Source organism: Pavona decussata, unplaced genomic scaffold, assembly GCF_977016875.1.
Source record: "Pavona decussata unplaced genomic scaffold, jaPavDecu1.1 SCAFFOLD_102, whole genome shotgun sequence".
In the NCBI taxonomy this organism is placed as follows: Eukaryota; Metazoa; Cnidaria; class Anthozoa; order Scleractinia; family Agariciidae; genus Pavona; species Pavona decussata.
This window is the reverse complement of record NW_028145517.1, coordinates 5,174,271-5,191,932: the sequence shown is the minus strand read 5'-3', so window position 1 is coordinate 5,191,932 and position 17,662 is coordinate 5,174,271. Positions and strand designations below refer to the sequence as shown.

The 17,662-nt window shown below is 39.9% G+C and overlaps 1 protein-coding gene across 5 annotated transcripts; it reads right to left on the bottom strand.

The window, feature by feature from the left end:
• Nucleotides 1-80: 80 nt before the first annotated feature.
• On the bottom strand, nucleotides 81-15,900 carry LOC146471815 (uncharacterized). 5 transcript variants are annotated; one of them, XM_085120375.1, is made up of 5 exons: nucleotides 15,563-15,900; nucleotides 13,019-13,106; nucleotides 6,250-7,027; nucleotides 5,899-6,096; nucleotides 81-5,559 (listed from the first exon to the last, which is right to left on the bottom strand). In XM_085120375.1, exons 3-5 carry the CDS (start codon nucleotides 6,939-6,941, stop codon nucleotides 3,933-3,935), a joined length of 2,517 nt encoding a protein of 838 aa, XP_084976501.1. In that variant the 5' UTR covers nucleotides 6,942-7,027; nucleotides 13,019-13,106; nucleotides 15,563-15,900; the 3' UTR covers nucleotides 81-3,932. The 5 variants fall into 5 exon arrangements, with proteins under 5 accessions (XP_084976501.1, XP_084976504.1, XP_084976503.1 ...); XM_085120378.1 differs by having other exon boundaries at nucleotides 13,019-13,089; XM_085120377.1 differs by lacking the exon at nucleotides 15,563-15,900 and adding an exon at nucleotides 13,424-14,803.
• Between the last annotated feature and the right edge of the window lie 1,762 nt (nucleotides 15,901-17,662).

The following is a 17,662-nucleotide window of genomic DNA, read 5'->3' as shown; positions in this document are numbered from 1 at the left end:
CTGTCGTTTGTGTATGCACATCATACCCTCATCAACCTTTGAACTCGGAGAGGAAGTCTCGTGATAACTAATACCCATGCCAGTAAGAATTCCTTTTAATTTTTCCTCCAAAATAAACAACAACAACCTCCGGCAAGCGGGGTGGCGATCATCTTGTCTTCATTCTTCAATCCTTGCTTTGTATTTCATATTTTATATTCTTTTAATTTGCGCTGCGTTCATGGTGGGATTTTTAATGACAGATAGCTGGCAAAGAGGCGTGTTAGAAGTATAAACAGATCTTACTAATTTCATTTTGCGGAAAAGACCAGACGATTTAGTGGACGCTATTTGTCGGGCATGGTATCATGGCTGATATCCCATACCCGCTCAGCCAATCAAAACTCTGTAACTGCATTGTCCAATGGGAGAAACTATTCAAGCAAGTGACACACTAGGACACCAATCCACGGCCTGGTCAGTACCTTACGCGTGCGCACAGCCATATCACCACGGAAGTGGCAGCCATGGATAGCTGTTTGGGCCTTCCTAGGCCTCATCAGCATGGTCGGCAGCCGTCCGGCAGTGATAGGACCCGAGAGCCCTATGCCGGGTTGCTGCCCTTAACTGCCTTCGGTGTCCAAGTGTGTCACCTTCTTCGAGTGTTTATCATATCGTCCAATGGTCCAGTTTGTAATAATACTTTTTGTTTGGGTGGGGCTGATTTTAATCCAGGGCGTTTGCCAGAAGTTGCCACCTGTTTTCTTTTATGTTGTTTTAGCAACGGAATGTTTAGTCACACGGTAGACTAAAAGCTCTCCAGGTTAGAGGGGGGCCTGGGGAGGGGGATCCCTCCCCTCCCCTCCCCTCCCCTCCAACTACCCAAGTTACCAGTCCCTTCTTTTCTCGTCTTTTAACTCGACTGTCCTGCGAGAAATGAAGGGCTGCTCGTGGTTTAGTCGCTGAGGAAAGTGTGATGGTGTGTCTTGAGAACACTGAAATGGAATGAATTAATAGAAGTGGAAGAAGAGGGAGGGGTGAGGGTAATTAACAGCCATCCCAGAGGAGAAGGGCACAGACTCCCACACAACATTATTTGACATGGCACTGTTTTATTAGCCAGGGCAAAAAGCTATGCTATTTTGACTACGCGCAAACTGATTTTAGGGGAAAATAAAACTATGTTCGTTCTTTTACATTTACTTAAACATTTTCGGAGGAAACTTTTAAAGCTATGGAGCAGTAGAAATTTATCAAATTGGAATGAAAAGCAGGCTTCGGTTATTCTCCAGGGCCCGGTTGTTCGAAAGCCGATTAAAGCTAATCCACGATTAAAAGTTAACCGAGGTTTTCATCTCAATCATTAAAAATGATTTTAAAGGCTCATTTTAAGCTAATGGTAAAGAAGAGTCTAAGGCAAAACTAAGGGACAAAGAAATCTTTTGGACAAATCCTTACGGATTAAATATACTCGAATCAAAAGTTCACGATAACCCAGGATTAGCTTAATCTGGTTATGAACAACTGGGCCCATGACCCGATTGTTCAAAGCTAATAAATGCTCGCTGAATTCTGGTCTGCAACTAAACAATATGAATATGTGCATCTGTACATTAATCTCGTCCTACATTTGGACTTTGGCTCTCTTAAACTTGCTTCCTATCATCATGACTCAACCACAGGAGTGGGTGTGCATGCAGCTCGAACTGTGAGCCCGAGTGTTTAATGCCGTCCTCATGCATAAATACAAATTAAATAGATGCTAAAAACAAGATTAACAACAAATTAAGATCAAAAGCGTAAAACTCGGGCTAAACATGTGCGTCTGCCTGATACGAAAATCCAAAAACCCAGCGGGAAAAATGGGAACGTATTCCCCGACCAAATGCAGCCGCACAAACCTCCGGGGGTTAGAGGTAAACTAACAGACTACTAAAAATTCCAATGCATATATAGGAAAATATAGATATTTAACAAGGCTCCAGTGTCAAAATTCCAACTTCTGAAAATTAAAGTTTGAAAGTTCGAGAGCTGAGATAAATAAATTACAACCGACAAACCCTCGTATACACTTACAACAAAAGACTAAATTAACACCATTCCAACACGCGATCGTTCATACCAACAGGAAAATATTTACATTCTTTGTCACTGCCACTGACAGCTTAGTTCCGCCGAATGTAAATACATTAAATTAATGGTTGGAACACCGAAGCAGATAACTGAAAATATAAATTCACGTTACTTCAACTACGTCTCGATTATTCCAAATAGTTCCACTTGTACAATGTGGCCGAAGTATCCAGGAACTGAAATGGTAGCAACAAGTTTAAGTGAAGAAAGAGAAGGACCAATTCATCATTGCGTCCTCTCGTTCTCCACAAAACGTTAAATGTCACGTTGTTGTTTTGCAGAAGAAATGTACCAAATTTGAAAACGCACGTGCGGAGCGGTCTTTTTTTGGTTGCTGTTGTTGTTGATTTTTTTTGCTCGTTACATGCTGCTCATCACCACGTAACTAATAGACCCATCTTCAAAATGGCGGCCGAAAATTCAAATTAAAAACGTATACCAGCACTAGAAAGAGCACTTTTACTTTAGTAACCCTGCAAAGTTTCAGCATATCAGGTGTAATATCAGCTGAGAAAATGTAAGTTGAAAAATGAAAAAATGATAGACGTTTGTATGACTGGGGGTATGACGTATACCCCCAGTCATACAAACGTCTGTAAATTTGTCAAATTTCATCTTCCATCTCCTAAGCTGATATAACACCAAATAAGCTGAAACTTTGCAAGGTTAATAAAGTAAAGTGCTCTTTCCAGTGCTGGTATCAGTTTTTCATTCAGTTCAATTTTAACTCATTCAAATCTGTTGCCGCCATTTTGGAGAAGGGTCTATTGCACTGAATCACCAACCAAAAAATAAACTATTATACTTAACCAATTTTTTGCTGCTTCTGTAAACTAATTGACCAACGTTCTTTTGGTATTTTTAATCATCTTAAATAAGAGCTAAGAACCGTTTGTGAAATCTGCTGGTTTCACTTTAAAGTCAACTGCGTTAACTAGAGGCTTAACAGTTCTCCACTCGTCGCGAGGAGTCTCTTGTAGACTGCGAGCTTTTAAAATCCCTATTGAGGTTTTTCTTTTCAAACCGCACTGTTCTGTGTCAGTGGTAGCTGGCTAGATTCCATGCGGAATTTAGTTTTCTGGGGCCCGTTTCTCAAAAGTCCCGGTAACTTACCGGTCTTTGGTGATTAAGTTTCTTAAGGACGGTGCCTACTATTGTTACTGCGCATACGTTCTACGCATCGCGAGATACTCGGGTTTCCTATGGGTAGTGCCTACTAATACAGGAATATTTTTGCGCGGTTTAAAACTATACGGATAAAGCAGAACTTACCAAATGCTTTTGGTATCTCAAAAGAAAATTGGGGGTAACCATGCATTTTTCAGAGATAATTAAGCTTCAATTTAGGTAAAAAATCCCATACATTGCTTTATATTTTGGCGTTTTTTGGAGATATTATTGCTTAATATCTCTGAGAAATGCGTGGTTACCCCCAATTTTCTTTTTGGATTCCAATAGGCCTTGCTTAGATCTGCTTTTCTCGCATAGTCATAAACCGCAGAAAAATACTTCGGTATTAGTAGGTATAATTCGATGAAAACATTGGCCAAGCACCATGTCTGTAATCACTGTGTAATCGGCAAAAAAAGCATTTAAAAATAAACTTATCGGGACCGGTAAGTTACCGGGACTTGCGAGAAACGGGCCCCTGAAGAGGGCTCCACAATGTTTCGATGGGACCTTCCTTGGTCAGTACACTGACATCTCACGTATGCTACTTTCTGGAATGCTTTATCAGTCCACTCATTTTGAAATAAACACCTTGAACATAAATACTTGTTTTTGTGTAGGGGTTGTTCCTTAAAAGTTCCATGTTTATTCTATGGCCTTCTCCAGCGATCACTCAGTCTCTGTTGAACTCTTTGATCTCGTGCTAAGAATCCCCAAGGCACTTGGTGAAAACAGAACCTCGTGTCTACGTAATCACTATCCAGTTGTGAGCGGATGTCTGTTGCCTTCTGGTTTGCTTTAGATGCTTTCTTCTCTTTACCCACTTCCAAATAAACACCCGCTAGGGTGGAAAAGCTGACGGCACTAGCTTCGTGATTCCTTAAAACTTTCCAGTTGAGACGCGAGGCCCTCTTTAGAGATTTCTTAGCTCCTTCGAGGTCTCCGTTTTTGAACTGTGCTGCACCAAGGTTGAAGTCATTGCACGCTGTTTTTAATTCATCAAGAAGCACCTTTGATATCTTGTTTTTGACTTCTTGGAAAGCTTCTAAAGCTAACCCAGAATTCCCCATCTTGTAATAAGCACATCCAAGGTCAGATAAGCTTAATACGTAGCTAGCAGACTGATCCCCTGAAAGTTTCTTGTTCAGTTGTACGGTTTTCTCTAGAGAATCGACAGCATTTATGGGGTCTTCCAGGCGAAGCTGCACTTCCCCAAGTGAGTGGTAGATTTCCACTGTATCTTCGTCATCAGGCAGATTTGATCTCTTGTCTGCCGCCTTCTGGAACGCCTCAGCAGCTGAGTTGTCATTGTCTAATTCCACATGGACACGCCCTAGGAAGAAATAGCACGCTGCAGTATCGGGGTGGTCTCGTAACGATTCTTTCATTAATCGCAAGGCTATGATTTGAGCTTCCAAAGCTCCTCCCTGGTCTCCTGTGTGGCGCTTCACGACACCAAGCCAGTGGTAGCTGCACGCGGTGTGTTTGGGATCAGACTTTAGCCTTGTTCGCATACCTGCCGCTTTCTGAAGGGATTTCAAAGCTCCTCGGAGGTCTCCAGTGCGTAGCTGAGCAACACCAAGCCAGTGGTGACTGCACGCCGTGTTTTCGTGAGCACCAAGCAGGATTGATCTGATTTCTGTTGCTTTCGTGAATACTATCACCGCTGCTTCATCGTTGCACATCTTAAGATAAACACATCCCAGGTTGTGAAGGGCTGTAGCGGTATCAGTCTGACACCCCAAACGTTTTTTGTCTAGCCTTAACAACATGTCTATTGCTCTCAGTATATAATCCAAAGCTATGTTTAAGTTTTCGATTTTAAGCTGGATCTTGTTTTCAAAATCACCATGGTAAATCGACTTTGTATCACTCTTCTCCAAAAACGAACATCCAGAGTTATTTAAGAAAGCAGCGGTATCGGGATGATCATGTAAGTGTTTCTTGCTCTTTGGTAAGGCCTTCTTTTTAGATTTCAAAGCTCTGTCGAGATCTCTCCTGTCAACACCATAGTTGTTACAGCTGTGCGCAGTTTTTCTATTGTCGCCAGATTGATACGATCTCATGCTTTCTACTATCTGAAATTCATCCATCTTGTACTGAACACATCCTTGGTCATGATCGCTTGGGACGATATTATCCGATGTACAAAGAGGGGTAGAGGGGATTTGTAACTTTACATCTTTTAACTGATGACGTCCGGAGGGGCGTAAACCTAAATCTGACACAATCTTTTCTACCTTTTCAACTCCAGCTTTGACATCTTTCAAGTCAGACCTGACAGCTTCCACTTTTGTCTTCACATCTTTCACGTCTGACCTGACAGCTTCCACTTTTGTCTTCACATCTGAACCGACAGCTTCCACTTTTGTCTTCACATCTGACCCGACATCTTCCACTTTTGTCTTCACATCTGACCCGACATCTTGCACTTTTGTCTTCACATCTGACCCGACATCTTGCACTTTTGTCTTCACATCTGACCCGACATCTTCCACTTTTGTCTTCACGTCTGACCCGACATCTTCTACTTTTGTCTTCACGTCTGACCCGACATCTTCCACTCTTGTCTTCACATCTGACCCGACATCTTCTACTTTTGTCTTCACGTCTGACCTGACAGCTTCCACTTTTGTCTTCACATCTGACCCGACATCTTCCACTTTTGTCTTCACATCTGACCCGACATCTTCCACTTTTGTCTTCACGTCTGACCCAACATCTTCCACTTTTGTCTTCACGTCTGACCCGACATCTTCCACTCTTGTCTTCACATCTGACCCGACATCTTCTACTTTTGTCTTCACGTCTGACCTGACAGCTTCCACTTTTGTCTTCACATCTGACCCGACATCTTCCACTTTTGTCTTCACATCTGACCCGACATCTTGCACTTTTGTCTTCACATCTGACCCGACATTTTCCACTTTTGTCTTCACGTCTGTTGCTCCAGTTTTGAAATCCGACCCGACATCTTTTACTTGGGATCCTAATTGTTCCAGATTATCTTTAATCAGCTTAAAGTTCTCTCTCCGTAACTCTTCTTCCAATTGGTGAACCCTGGCAGTTGGGAACTCATTTTCACCAAGTTTTCCGATCTCATCAATCTTGGTACTGCTTTGTCCAAGTGCGCCAAAGGCATCTTTTGTCAGCTGAATGTAATGGTCAAAGGTTACTTTGTCAATCTCTCGCGTGCTAGACAGATGGCAAAGTGTGTTTCGTAACAAGCGAAGCTGATCCAGCGCTAAAGCGAACGTCTCAGCTTGGTTTCCAAAAGGACTCAAAACAGAAGGGTGAAATGCTCCACTTGGCAAATTACGTGGTTTCACGAACAGTTTGTCTAGGGTAGCAAAACCTCCTTTTCCGTCTGGTATGGCAAAGCTTTTAGCGAAAAGAGTGGCTCTAAACAGAGCGGTGCAGTCCCACTCCTTATAGGATTTATTTAGTTTCGGTACTTTTTTCACTCCGCCCTCCTTACTCATGAACAAGTTAAGAACTGTTACAGTGTCATCCCACTTTTGGTATCCGGGGGTAGGTGCGACTTGGTTGTCCCACATGCACACAAACACTTTACGCAGGACAGTGGGAAACTCATCAAGCACAGCAGTAACAAACTTGAAAAAGTCTAATTGTTCCTGGGTAAACGTTAACGGGACCATTTTCCGCAATCAAAGAGTTCCACAGTCAAGCCTGTTTAACAGTTTTGCACACGGACTCAATCTACATCTACGAAGAAAGATAGTATCTGCAAAAAGGAAAGCATTCAAAATAACTCAGCAAGGAAATACTTTAATAATAGAGAATTCAGATTGTGATCTTGGCTAGCACGTTTGGCGGAGGGTACTAGTTACACTCGATTGCAAAAATGTTGACACCTAAAAAGCATAAGCCGTAAACGATGAGACTCAATGGCTTTATGGGTATAAGTGTACTAAATTTATTTCCATAATATTCTATTCTCATGCGACGTTTGAGAACCAAAATTAGTTGCACGTGGTGAATGAAGGAAACTGTCCAAGCTTTCCTTAAAGTGTCAAATTGGGCAACAAGGGCCAATTTTTAAACACTACCCACAAATCCGTTGGGTCTCATCGTTCATGGTTTATGCATTTTAGGTGTGAACGTTTTTGCAATCGAGTGTATTCGACTACGATGAGTAATGCGCCTCCGTCAGATAAATAATTCGTCGAGACATAAATCCATTGTTCAGCCGAGAACTTTCAATACGAATAAAAAATTTCGCCTTTGTCACAAATTCAAATCTATACAAAAGTCGCCAAGTTTTGACTGATCTGGGCTGGTTCTTGTTTCGTCGCAAGTCTTCTTACATAAAATAAAAAGTGTTCGATTGACTGTCTCTCTTTGTGTTGGTGGTCAAGCTAAGCCCGCCCTCCCCCCAATCTTTGCTTCGAATTTCGCCCTGGCATCGTTTTTGTTATTACACTGAAATGCTAGAGACGCCTGTAACTGAACCTCCACGTCGTTTGTGAATTGCTTTCCGATTTTTCTCTATCTCCTTCAGAAAAAAGACTATTAACTCCCCCCACCCTTCCCCCCCCCCACACACACACACACACACACACAACCCCTCCCCAACTTATTTCCCTTTCTTTTGATTTATATCTTAGCCGGAAAGTTAGGTCGTTCGTCTTCGAATCCTCATTACGCTAGTCTGGGTGCCAGAGACTTTTCATGCGCGGTTTCGGCAGAAAAAAGTGATCTCGCCGCGCGCGAGAAAAAAACCTCTGGTACCCCGGGTATCATTACCGGGGGATGCCCTCAGGACAGACCGCGTCAAAATTTTGGTCTGGTATCTTTTTTTCCCCTTCATCGTAGTCACAAGTTGTAATGAATAAATTAATTCAACCTGGATTAAACCCTGTTGTCTCCTAGAGGGGATATTTTTATCCTCTATTGTCGATGTCTTTAACAAAAACGGTCCAATCAGGACCATTATCTGCGCGTATGTCAGGAGGGAGGGCACGGAGTCTTTCTACCAGTGTGACGTCACATAGCCGTCATCTGGAGGCTGCAAAGAAGGCTTCCTTCAGCGGCCATATTATTTACATGTTTAAGACTCAAATATGCCGTTTTTCCTTTAACCCGTTTGAAGCGCTAAATTGAAAGGATACGTTCTAAGAAGTACTCGACAGTTACTGATCAGATTGTGTTTCGAATGCGGAGAGAAAAGGTCAAGCTTAAAGCTTACTTGTGCTGCAGACGTTGTCGAACTGACGTCTAAAAGTTGCTGGAAATCCAAGGTTTGATTGTCAAGTTTTACTTAAGTTTTCATTCAGGAAAGCTTTTTGTCTGTTTGTCGTTCTGTTTTTTGATGAAACAAGGACACTTTGTAATCCCACACTAACTGATATTAGATATAACAAGAATAGAACTCGTGAGTCAAGCCTGGGTCATTACGTTATCGTAAATCAATTTCCTGTATGAAGACAAGAAGCGTAACGCAACAACATCACGCTATCTTTGTGACTCAAACTGTTCCATCAGCTCAATCGCGACGGGAGGATACGTTTCCACCTGCACTTATAACATATACTAGAAATACGTGACTCGCAAAACCTCGCGAAGCTGGGGCTGGGTGGAAAGCCCTCCTTACTCGTATTATAGCATCGAACGAGGAGATTAAAAGGCGCTAAGATTTTTTTTGATGAGCATGGTTTTTTCGTAGTTCCACGGGCTAGTTTGCGGTTGAAAATCTATTTCTGACGCGACGTAATGTACAACGGGCTTGCAGCGCTGTCGTGTTCGATGAATTTATTTCCCACGGAAAATCTTTTACCGCGGCCACAAAACGTGTAATTTCTTTAATGCAATCTTTCACAAAAAAGATTTCTAAAAGAAAGGGAAAAGATTCTGGAGAGATAGTTCTGTATCCAGTGAATATTGATGAACATCTGGAACATTACAGTTGAAATTTGATCATGCACACATATTTTTTTCGATGTATGCAAATTTTGCTTCAGACGACGCCAGACAGTCTGACGTCATTGTGCGGACACCTTCAAAGATACATATATATGTATATAAATATACTTTTCGCTCGAATTCGCGCGGCTTAGCTCCGCTCGGGCCGGCTCGGGCCGAAAAATTTATTAACCTCGCTACGCTCGGGCCTTCGGCCCTCGCTTCGCGAGGAATCAACTCATCTCGCGTAAACGCCCATAGGCGTCTTGTTTGTAGACGAATTATCCGTGCTACTAGTTACCTTTCAATTTATTGCAAAACGGATCTTTTGGTCTCACGGATAATCCGTCTCTTGTATAAATTCAGACATTACGAACGAATTGGATTTTAACATTTGATTTGCTGGTGCTAGACCAAACGGAGGAACAACAGAGAAGATGAGAGTCCAATGCTGTGATTCCAATTACATGCAGTCATTATTGTCTCACTGAGTTATGGAATCTACGTTTCTGGCAACACAACCTTGAACACTCAAAAAAGTTAGAGTTCTATAAGATTTTCAAGAATGAATACTCTTCGTCTAATTATTTAACTCATTTAAGAAATTTTCCTGATAGACGAAACCTAGTTAAGTTTAAATTAAGTAACCACAAACTCAGAATTGAAGCTGGTAGATATCAGAAAGATCATCTTCCTAGAGAGTTAAGATTATGTCAGTTGTGTCAATCAAATCAAGTGGAAAATGAAACTCATTTCTTGTTTCAATGTAGTTGCTACTCTTTACAGAGGCAGACATTCTATGAAGACATAAGTAAAATGATACCTGATATTCAAACGAAATCGACATCAGACATTGTGAAACTACTGATGAACTCTAAAGACTATAATGTAAACAAACTGGTTATGAAGTTTATTTCTTCATGTATGATTATACGTGACAGGCTATTATTGGATATTGATGATGTAACTTATATATTGTTATGATACATTACACTGTTTTTGTTAGTAATTAGATTATATAAGCTTTTGCAATACTGTAAATCTTGTGGTCATGCAAATAAAGCAATTACTACTACTACTACTACTGCTACTACTACTACTACTACTACTACTCTACTACTACTACTACTACTACTACTACTACTCTACTACAGTACTACTACTACTACTACTACTACTACTACTACTACTTCTACTACTACTACTACTACTACTACTACTACTACTACTACTACTACTACTACTACTACTACTACTACTACTACTACTACTACTACTACTACTACTACTACTACTACTAATGATGATAATAATATATATTTTTGTAATAATAATGGTAATTTTATTGAATGACGAATAATAAAAGAGATTTTACAATCAACATGACTCTAAGCGTACTGTACAAGTATGGTTGCATGCAATAAAATTCAATAACATAATTGGAAATCAATTTTTGCACACTATTTATATCGTGAAATGGATAACAACTCAAGACATTCTCAGTTTAAATTGCATTATCCAGCCTAAAAATACAAAGCTTATAAAAATACAACGCGATATTCTTCTTCTCTCCTCTTCTGCTCTATTTCCTACTTCATTTCTCAGACATAATGGCTACTCTTCTCTTTCTCCTGGTTCCTCTGAGACACAGCAAGGCTGATCGTAGAATGGCAGAGGATACCTTCGCCCTTATCTATCTTTATTTATACACGTGACACCAAGGAGCTCCTAAGTGCTCGTTAAAACGTGTACGTGTGTACAAATGTAAAATAATAGAATTGTTCAAATGTAAAAGAATAAGATTAATCAGTTAATTAATAAACACTACCGAAATACTAACTAGTAATTAATCTATATACAAAATTTACAAACTTCAAAAATTTCCAATTCTCCTCGCTTCAAGTCATATGAACTTAAGAGCCCGCTTAAAAGATACAATGTCTTTAGTTTCTCTAACCATTGGAGGCAGCGCATTCCACAGTCTACTGACCAAAAAAGGTAAAAGATCGATGCATACACTCCAAATTGAATGGGGGAAGTTCCAACCTTGTGATGATCCCACTAAGCTATATTTAACATTCTTAAGATTGAAAAACTCTGTAATATAGAGTGCTCCGTGGCTATACAGGCACTTGTATAACATAACTAGTGATTGAAATTGCCTGCTAGCGATTGAAACTAACTAGTGATTGAAATTGCCTGATGTAAATCATGTGCTATTACTTATGCACAAAAAAAGTTAATTTTTCCTATGACTATATGAAATCTTACGATTCAGTCACTCGTGACTCGTGCATGCTCTTTTAAATACATGCGCATAAATGAGACTGGGCTTGTTAATTTGAATAACAAAGTTCTTAAATGAAGTCATACTCCAAAAATGGCCTGTTTTCATTACTTTTCAAGCTAAATGGGCCAATTTCGAGGCTAAAAGGGACAAAAAAACAATTGTATTACATGTATATCGAGACTGGTCTATTTTACAATACCGGGCTGCTTCTTTGCACGTTCAATAAGATAAATTTATTTTCTGTTGAGTGTGTACTTCGTTCTATAAGGCAGGTTGTGGTGGCCTTGTATTTTAAAATTGCCACACCAGAAGGATTTTCTCTCTTTTTTGGTAATAGGCAAGAAACCTACACAAGGTCTTGGCAGTATGCACGTCTGCGACGGTTCAAAAGATTCGAAACAAAAAAACCCCTTTACCTAGGTGTGTTGCTGGTGATGAAACACTTTCAGTTTTGTTTCTTTGATGTCGTGTCGGTGGCAACAATTAAGTCACAGTCCTAAACGTCAATATTAATTTTTAGCTGAACACAAACTTAATTTTGAATGAGGTTTCTCACTCATCCGTTGGACATACATCTGCATTTGATACCACCTGGAGCAGAAATTCCTGTTTCTAACAGTGAAGTACAAACCACCAACATGAATGATAACTTTATTTATACACGGTTTTAAAAAATATCAGTATTACAATAGAAAATAAATAAAAAATTCTCTATAACTGGTTTACATATTTGCCGTGTGGGATTACTGTTCAGCAAACCAATTTTGGCTTCGGCAGGGATTAAAGATATAGGCCGGTAGTTGTGTTTAGGTCTGACTTGGAGCCATTCTTAAAAATAGGTGATACTTAATCTAGTTTCCAGTGAGAGGGGGAAATAGCAGTCAGTTGGGGTTGATTAAAGATGTCCGTTAAAGAGGGTGCGACAACATCGGCCGCAATTTTTAGTAGCGTGTTTGGAATTTTGTCAAGACCAGTTGCCTTGCCTACGTCCATAGTTTTAAGTAATTTGGTGACTTTTTGAACCTTGATCCGTTGGAAAGAAAATACTCCGTTTGCAGGGTTTTTAATCAATTTATTGCGCTTTGTTTCAGCGTTCACAATATTTTTCAGGTGATTTCCTTCTGCGTTCTTCAGTATTTGTAAAGAAACTTGAGCCTCTGGAAGGGTGGAAGGGATTTCCCCGAATGTCACATAGTATGAACTTGCAAGAACATGCCAACGTCCCAAATAAATTCGTTTGAAAAGTACAAATAATCATGACGAAAATTGCTTGAATAGGAACAGTGAAGGGTTGAAGTTGTTGGTTCTCGTTAAAGCTGCAAGCAGGCTTTTTCCCCGCTTGTGTTCTCCGGTTTTCCTTCCTCCACAAAAACCAATATTTTCAAACTCCAATTCGACCCGGAACGCATGGAAATCTTTAAAACGAGTTCCTAGAGAGCACTTTGGTGCTCCGTGGATAAACAAATTAAGTGTGCGTTTTTAACAGTGGGGACTAAATAGCGCAGAAAACATAACTCCACTTACCCGACCCTTGCTTCACCGTCATGATAACATAACAAGAAGGGGATCAGCACAAGCTCGTCTTCATGACATCTCTGAAAGCAAGAGTGACCTAAGATGTAAAACAACGCAGCTTTAATGGAGAATTAGTACAAACGAGTAAAATGATTGAGAGAGTCACTGCTGCTGATGCTACTACGAAATTGTTTCAGCTATGGTACCAAAAACACGCCAAATTAAGGGTTATAGAATCCAACTAAAAATAGTCAAATTAAAGAGTTTGCCCTTCGTGACACTGCCGCGATTCAAATGAAAAAAAAAAAACAACAACAACCACTTCATTTTAACCTGGATACAACTATGGCAAGCCTACGCACCGAAAGCTTCAAATGGAACCAGTAACTGTTGAGAAAAAAAGAAACCGTTTACCTAGGTGTGTTGCTGGTGACGAAATACTTTTTCAGTTTCGTTTCTTTGATCATATGATCTGATGTATTTAGCAGAGTTGTATCTGCACAAAGCTGGATTGCTGCCAAACAACACTTTCCTTTTATTAGGTGCCTGATTCATGGTTATAATAATAGGAATGTCAGATCTTTCCATGTTCCTAAACGTAGAACAAAAATAAGGCTTTTTCCCTTCCAGCACCAGGGTCCTTTGCCAAGTTTTTATTTCGCTAAGCTCACATATTAAAAATTCAAAGGGTGTTACAATTTTTAAAAACAAGTTGAAGAAATACCTTCTTACTTAATTTCTACCATCTCCCCATTCCCTCGTTCATCATTACTTTTCTTTTACGTTTCCTCTTTTCCCTTTTGTTATTGCATATCACTACTTGTCGTAAGCCGGGTTATTTTACCTATCTCCCCACTGTCGTGCTGTAATTTAACATTAGTTGAGAAAGCACACGCGGCATAACCCTTATGGTTTCTTTTGGCTTCCTCGTCATTTTGCTTTATTTCTTAGAAATATTGTAAATTATATTGGGTAGCAAGCAATAAAAAAGTAAAAATATAAAAGAAAACAATATTTCGCGTCATACAATTTTAGCTAGGGTGCAACAGCTCATTTCAGCACTCAGCGTGACATACAAAAAGCCATAAGGGCTTGCAAGTCTCTTAATAACCTTGCACCAGAATACCTAGGGTCCAAATTTACAAGACGATCCATGACTACTCCTTATACTTTCCGAGATTCTGAAAATAAACTAGCCATTCCACTCCCACGCACAAACTACCTTCGAAATAGTTTTAACTACAGTGGTGCTGTCTTATGGAATAGTCTTCCTCAAAACTTAAGGCAAGCAGAATCTCTGAGTAATTTCAAAACACTTTTAAACAAACACTACAGGAAAAATAGGGCACGGCATTCATGGAAAACAGTCACGGTCCTTAACATCAACATTAAGTTTTAGCTGAACACAAACTTTTGTTTGTACCAGGTTACAAACTCATCCGTTGGACATACATCTGCATTTGATACCATCTAGGATATTGCCAAGGCGTTCGAAAAGAAAATCATTGTAGCACCTGGAATACTGGAGCAGAAATTTCTCTTTCTAACAATGAAATACAAAACACCAACACTGATTTAACTGGTCTATTTATCCTTGTCTCAAAATATTTTCTTTTTTTGTATTCTATATTATTCACTGTATTAATGTTTCTTGATTTTCTTGGTTCTGCTTAATCTTATTGTTGACATCAATTTCTTGCCGGCTGTGTTTCAGCGTTCACAATATTTTTCAGGTGCTTTCCTTCTGCGTCCCTCAGTATTTGTAAAGAAACTTCAGTCTTTGAGAAATGTCACATAAATGAAAGTAAAAGAAGATGCGGCTAACGTCCCAAATTAGTTTGGAAAGTGAAACTAATCGTCACTAATCCCCGAATGTCACATGGTATGAACGTGCAAGAACATGCCAACGTCCCAAATAAATTCGTTTGGAAAGTACAGCGTATCATGAAGAAAATTGCTGGAATAGGAACAGTGTAGGGTTGAAGTCCTGCTGCAATCGGGGTTTTTCTCCGGGTTCTCTGGTTTTCCTTCCTCCATAAAAACCATCACTTGCAAATCCCCATTCGACCCGAAACGCACGGAAACCTTTAAAACGAGCTCTAGAGAGCTCTCTGGTGTTCCGTGGATAAACAAATTAACTGTGCGTTTTAAACATTGTAGTAAATGATCAATTAAGTAACTAAATGAAATAATCGTTTAAGTAATTGTAATAAAACAACCCAGATGGTTACTTCCGGTTGACTAGTCCACCAGCGCCACTCGACAAACACAAGGCTAAATTAAGTTTCTCAGGATTTTGGACTCATAAGCAATATGCAACAAGACAGTGCAGAAAAAAAAACATATGAGGCAAGAGGGCAGCTATTTCGGGTTTGTTCGCGATCTGGGGATTTATGGAAAATAAATCGGCTGACTAAATTCATACTTGAATCTATGAATTCCTCACATTCGAGAATTTGTCGACCGTTTCTTCAATAGCTCGCCAAAAGTAATCTAAATGGGATTAGTATCCCGAAAGCAAGGAGAAAAGGGAATAAATTGTCGTTTACTTACCGATGTGAAAAAGGTTCTTGAGTCTGTTGTATCCTAGCCTGCACCACAGACGGACAATTACCAAAGGTCCAGTATACTTGGCGCAGGCTAGTTATATCCTCGTTGCTGTCATATGACCCGCGTCGATTTGATCGGTGATTCAGAGGAATTTTTATCTCTGACGCAAATTCCTACATGAGATAAATTGTGCTTTACTTACTTATGTGAAAGAAGGTTTTGGAACTTGTTATATCCTGCATGTCCAAGCTTGTGCTACAGAAGGACTTATACCGGGGGGTTATAGTCCGTTTTCGGCGGAGGTAAATATATCCTCGTTGCTGTCATGTTATCGTCGATCTGATTCAATGAGGTGATTCAGAGGAATTTTAATCTCTGACGTATTTCCTTCATGGCCGCGGAGGGGCTGAGTATTAGTGTTCGATTAGTGCTTTAATCTAGTTCCCAGATCACCCAAACTGAATTAAATGGCAAAAAACCTCGTGAAAAGGCTCTTAAAACTTTGAAAACGGTGATCAGACACACACACAAATCATGTGATTGTTTCAATATACAGAACGAGTAAAAAATCACCAACTTCGCAATACGTATAATTTAGCAACCTGGCTATTATAGAACGACTTCCTCGCTGTTGTTCAACGGCGAGCTGAATTCCTCTGTATATAGTAGAGTTTGAGATCTCGCCGTTGTACAACGGCGAGCTGAATGCCCCTGTACATTCGTTGTCTCTTCTCTCTCAAAAGACAATGGACTGCGCTAGAAATGTCAGTTCACTGTATTTGGGCGGCGTCGACGGTGACTATAGAGTCCAATTCTTGAGTGGTAGTCTCTGTCACAGTTGCTGCGAGTTTTATAATTTTATAAAGTATACAAAGTTTGTAGCGAGGTATATATTAAAGAACAGTGAAATCTCGCCTTGTACAACGGTATGAGATATAAAATGCTTCGGTATCTATATAAATTAAGGAAGACTGGCACCCCGCCGTTGTGAATGTCTCGGCTTTGGAAAAGAAAATCATCGTAACACCTGATATATTGGAGCAGAAATTCCTCTTGCTAACAATGAAATACAAACCACCAACATTGACCTACAAGGTCTATATGATCCTAGCCTCAAAACATTCACTGCATAAACATGTTCTATGATTATCTTAGTAGGTCGTAGTATTGCTTAATTTCTTAAGTAAGATATGTTATGTTGATCATCATTTTCTTGCGCTGTGTTTAAATGCTTAAAAATATTTTTCTGGTGCTTTCCTTTTGTGTCCCTGATTTGTAAAGAAACTTGATCCTTTTGAGCCGGGTGGAAGGGATTTCCCCAAATGTCACATAAAATGAAAGTGAAAGAAGATGCTAACGTCCCAAATTCGTTTGGAAAGTACAACTAAGAAAATTGCCAGAATTACGTTTACGTTTTAAACAATGTAGTAAATGATCAATAAATTAAGTAAATAAGAAAATCGTCTAATTATATCATACTAAGAGAACCCGAATGGCAAGTCCACCAGCACTACTCGACAATCAAAGCTAAATTAAGTTTCTTGATTTTGGATTCATATAAAGTAATAGGCAACAAGACGTGCAGAAACATGCAAGCGGGCAGCAATTTCGCGTTGTTCGCGATCTGGGGATTTATGGAAAATAAATCAGCTGAATAAACCCATACTTGCTTCTGTGAATTCCTCACATTCGAGAATTTCTTGACTGTTCCTTTAATAGTTGGCCAAAAGTTATCGAAATGGGATTAGTATCCCGAAAGCACAAAAAAAGGGCATGATTTTTTTTTTACTTACCGATGTGAAAAAGGTTTTTTGAGCCTGTTATACCCTAGCTTGCGCCACAGACGGGCAATTATCAAGGGCTCAGTATAGTTCGTGCAGGCTAGTTAAATCCACGATGCTGTCATGTGAACGTCGATTTGAATGGTGAGGTCATTCAGAGGAATTTTTATCTCTGACGAAAATTGCTGTATGGCCGCAGAGGGGCTGAGTGTTAATGCTAGATTACTAAGAGTACTGTAATCTAATTCTCAGATCCCCTAAAATTCAACGTCACGAAACCTCGTGAAACTTTGAAAAGCATATTTCAACATGGAAAGTGCTC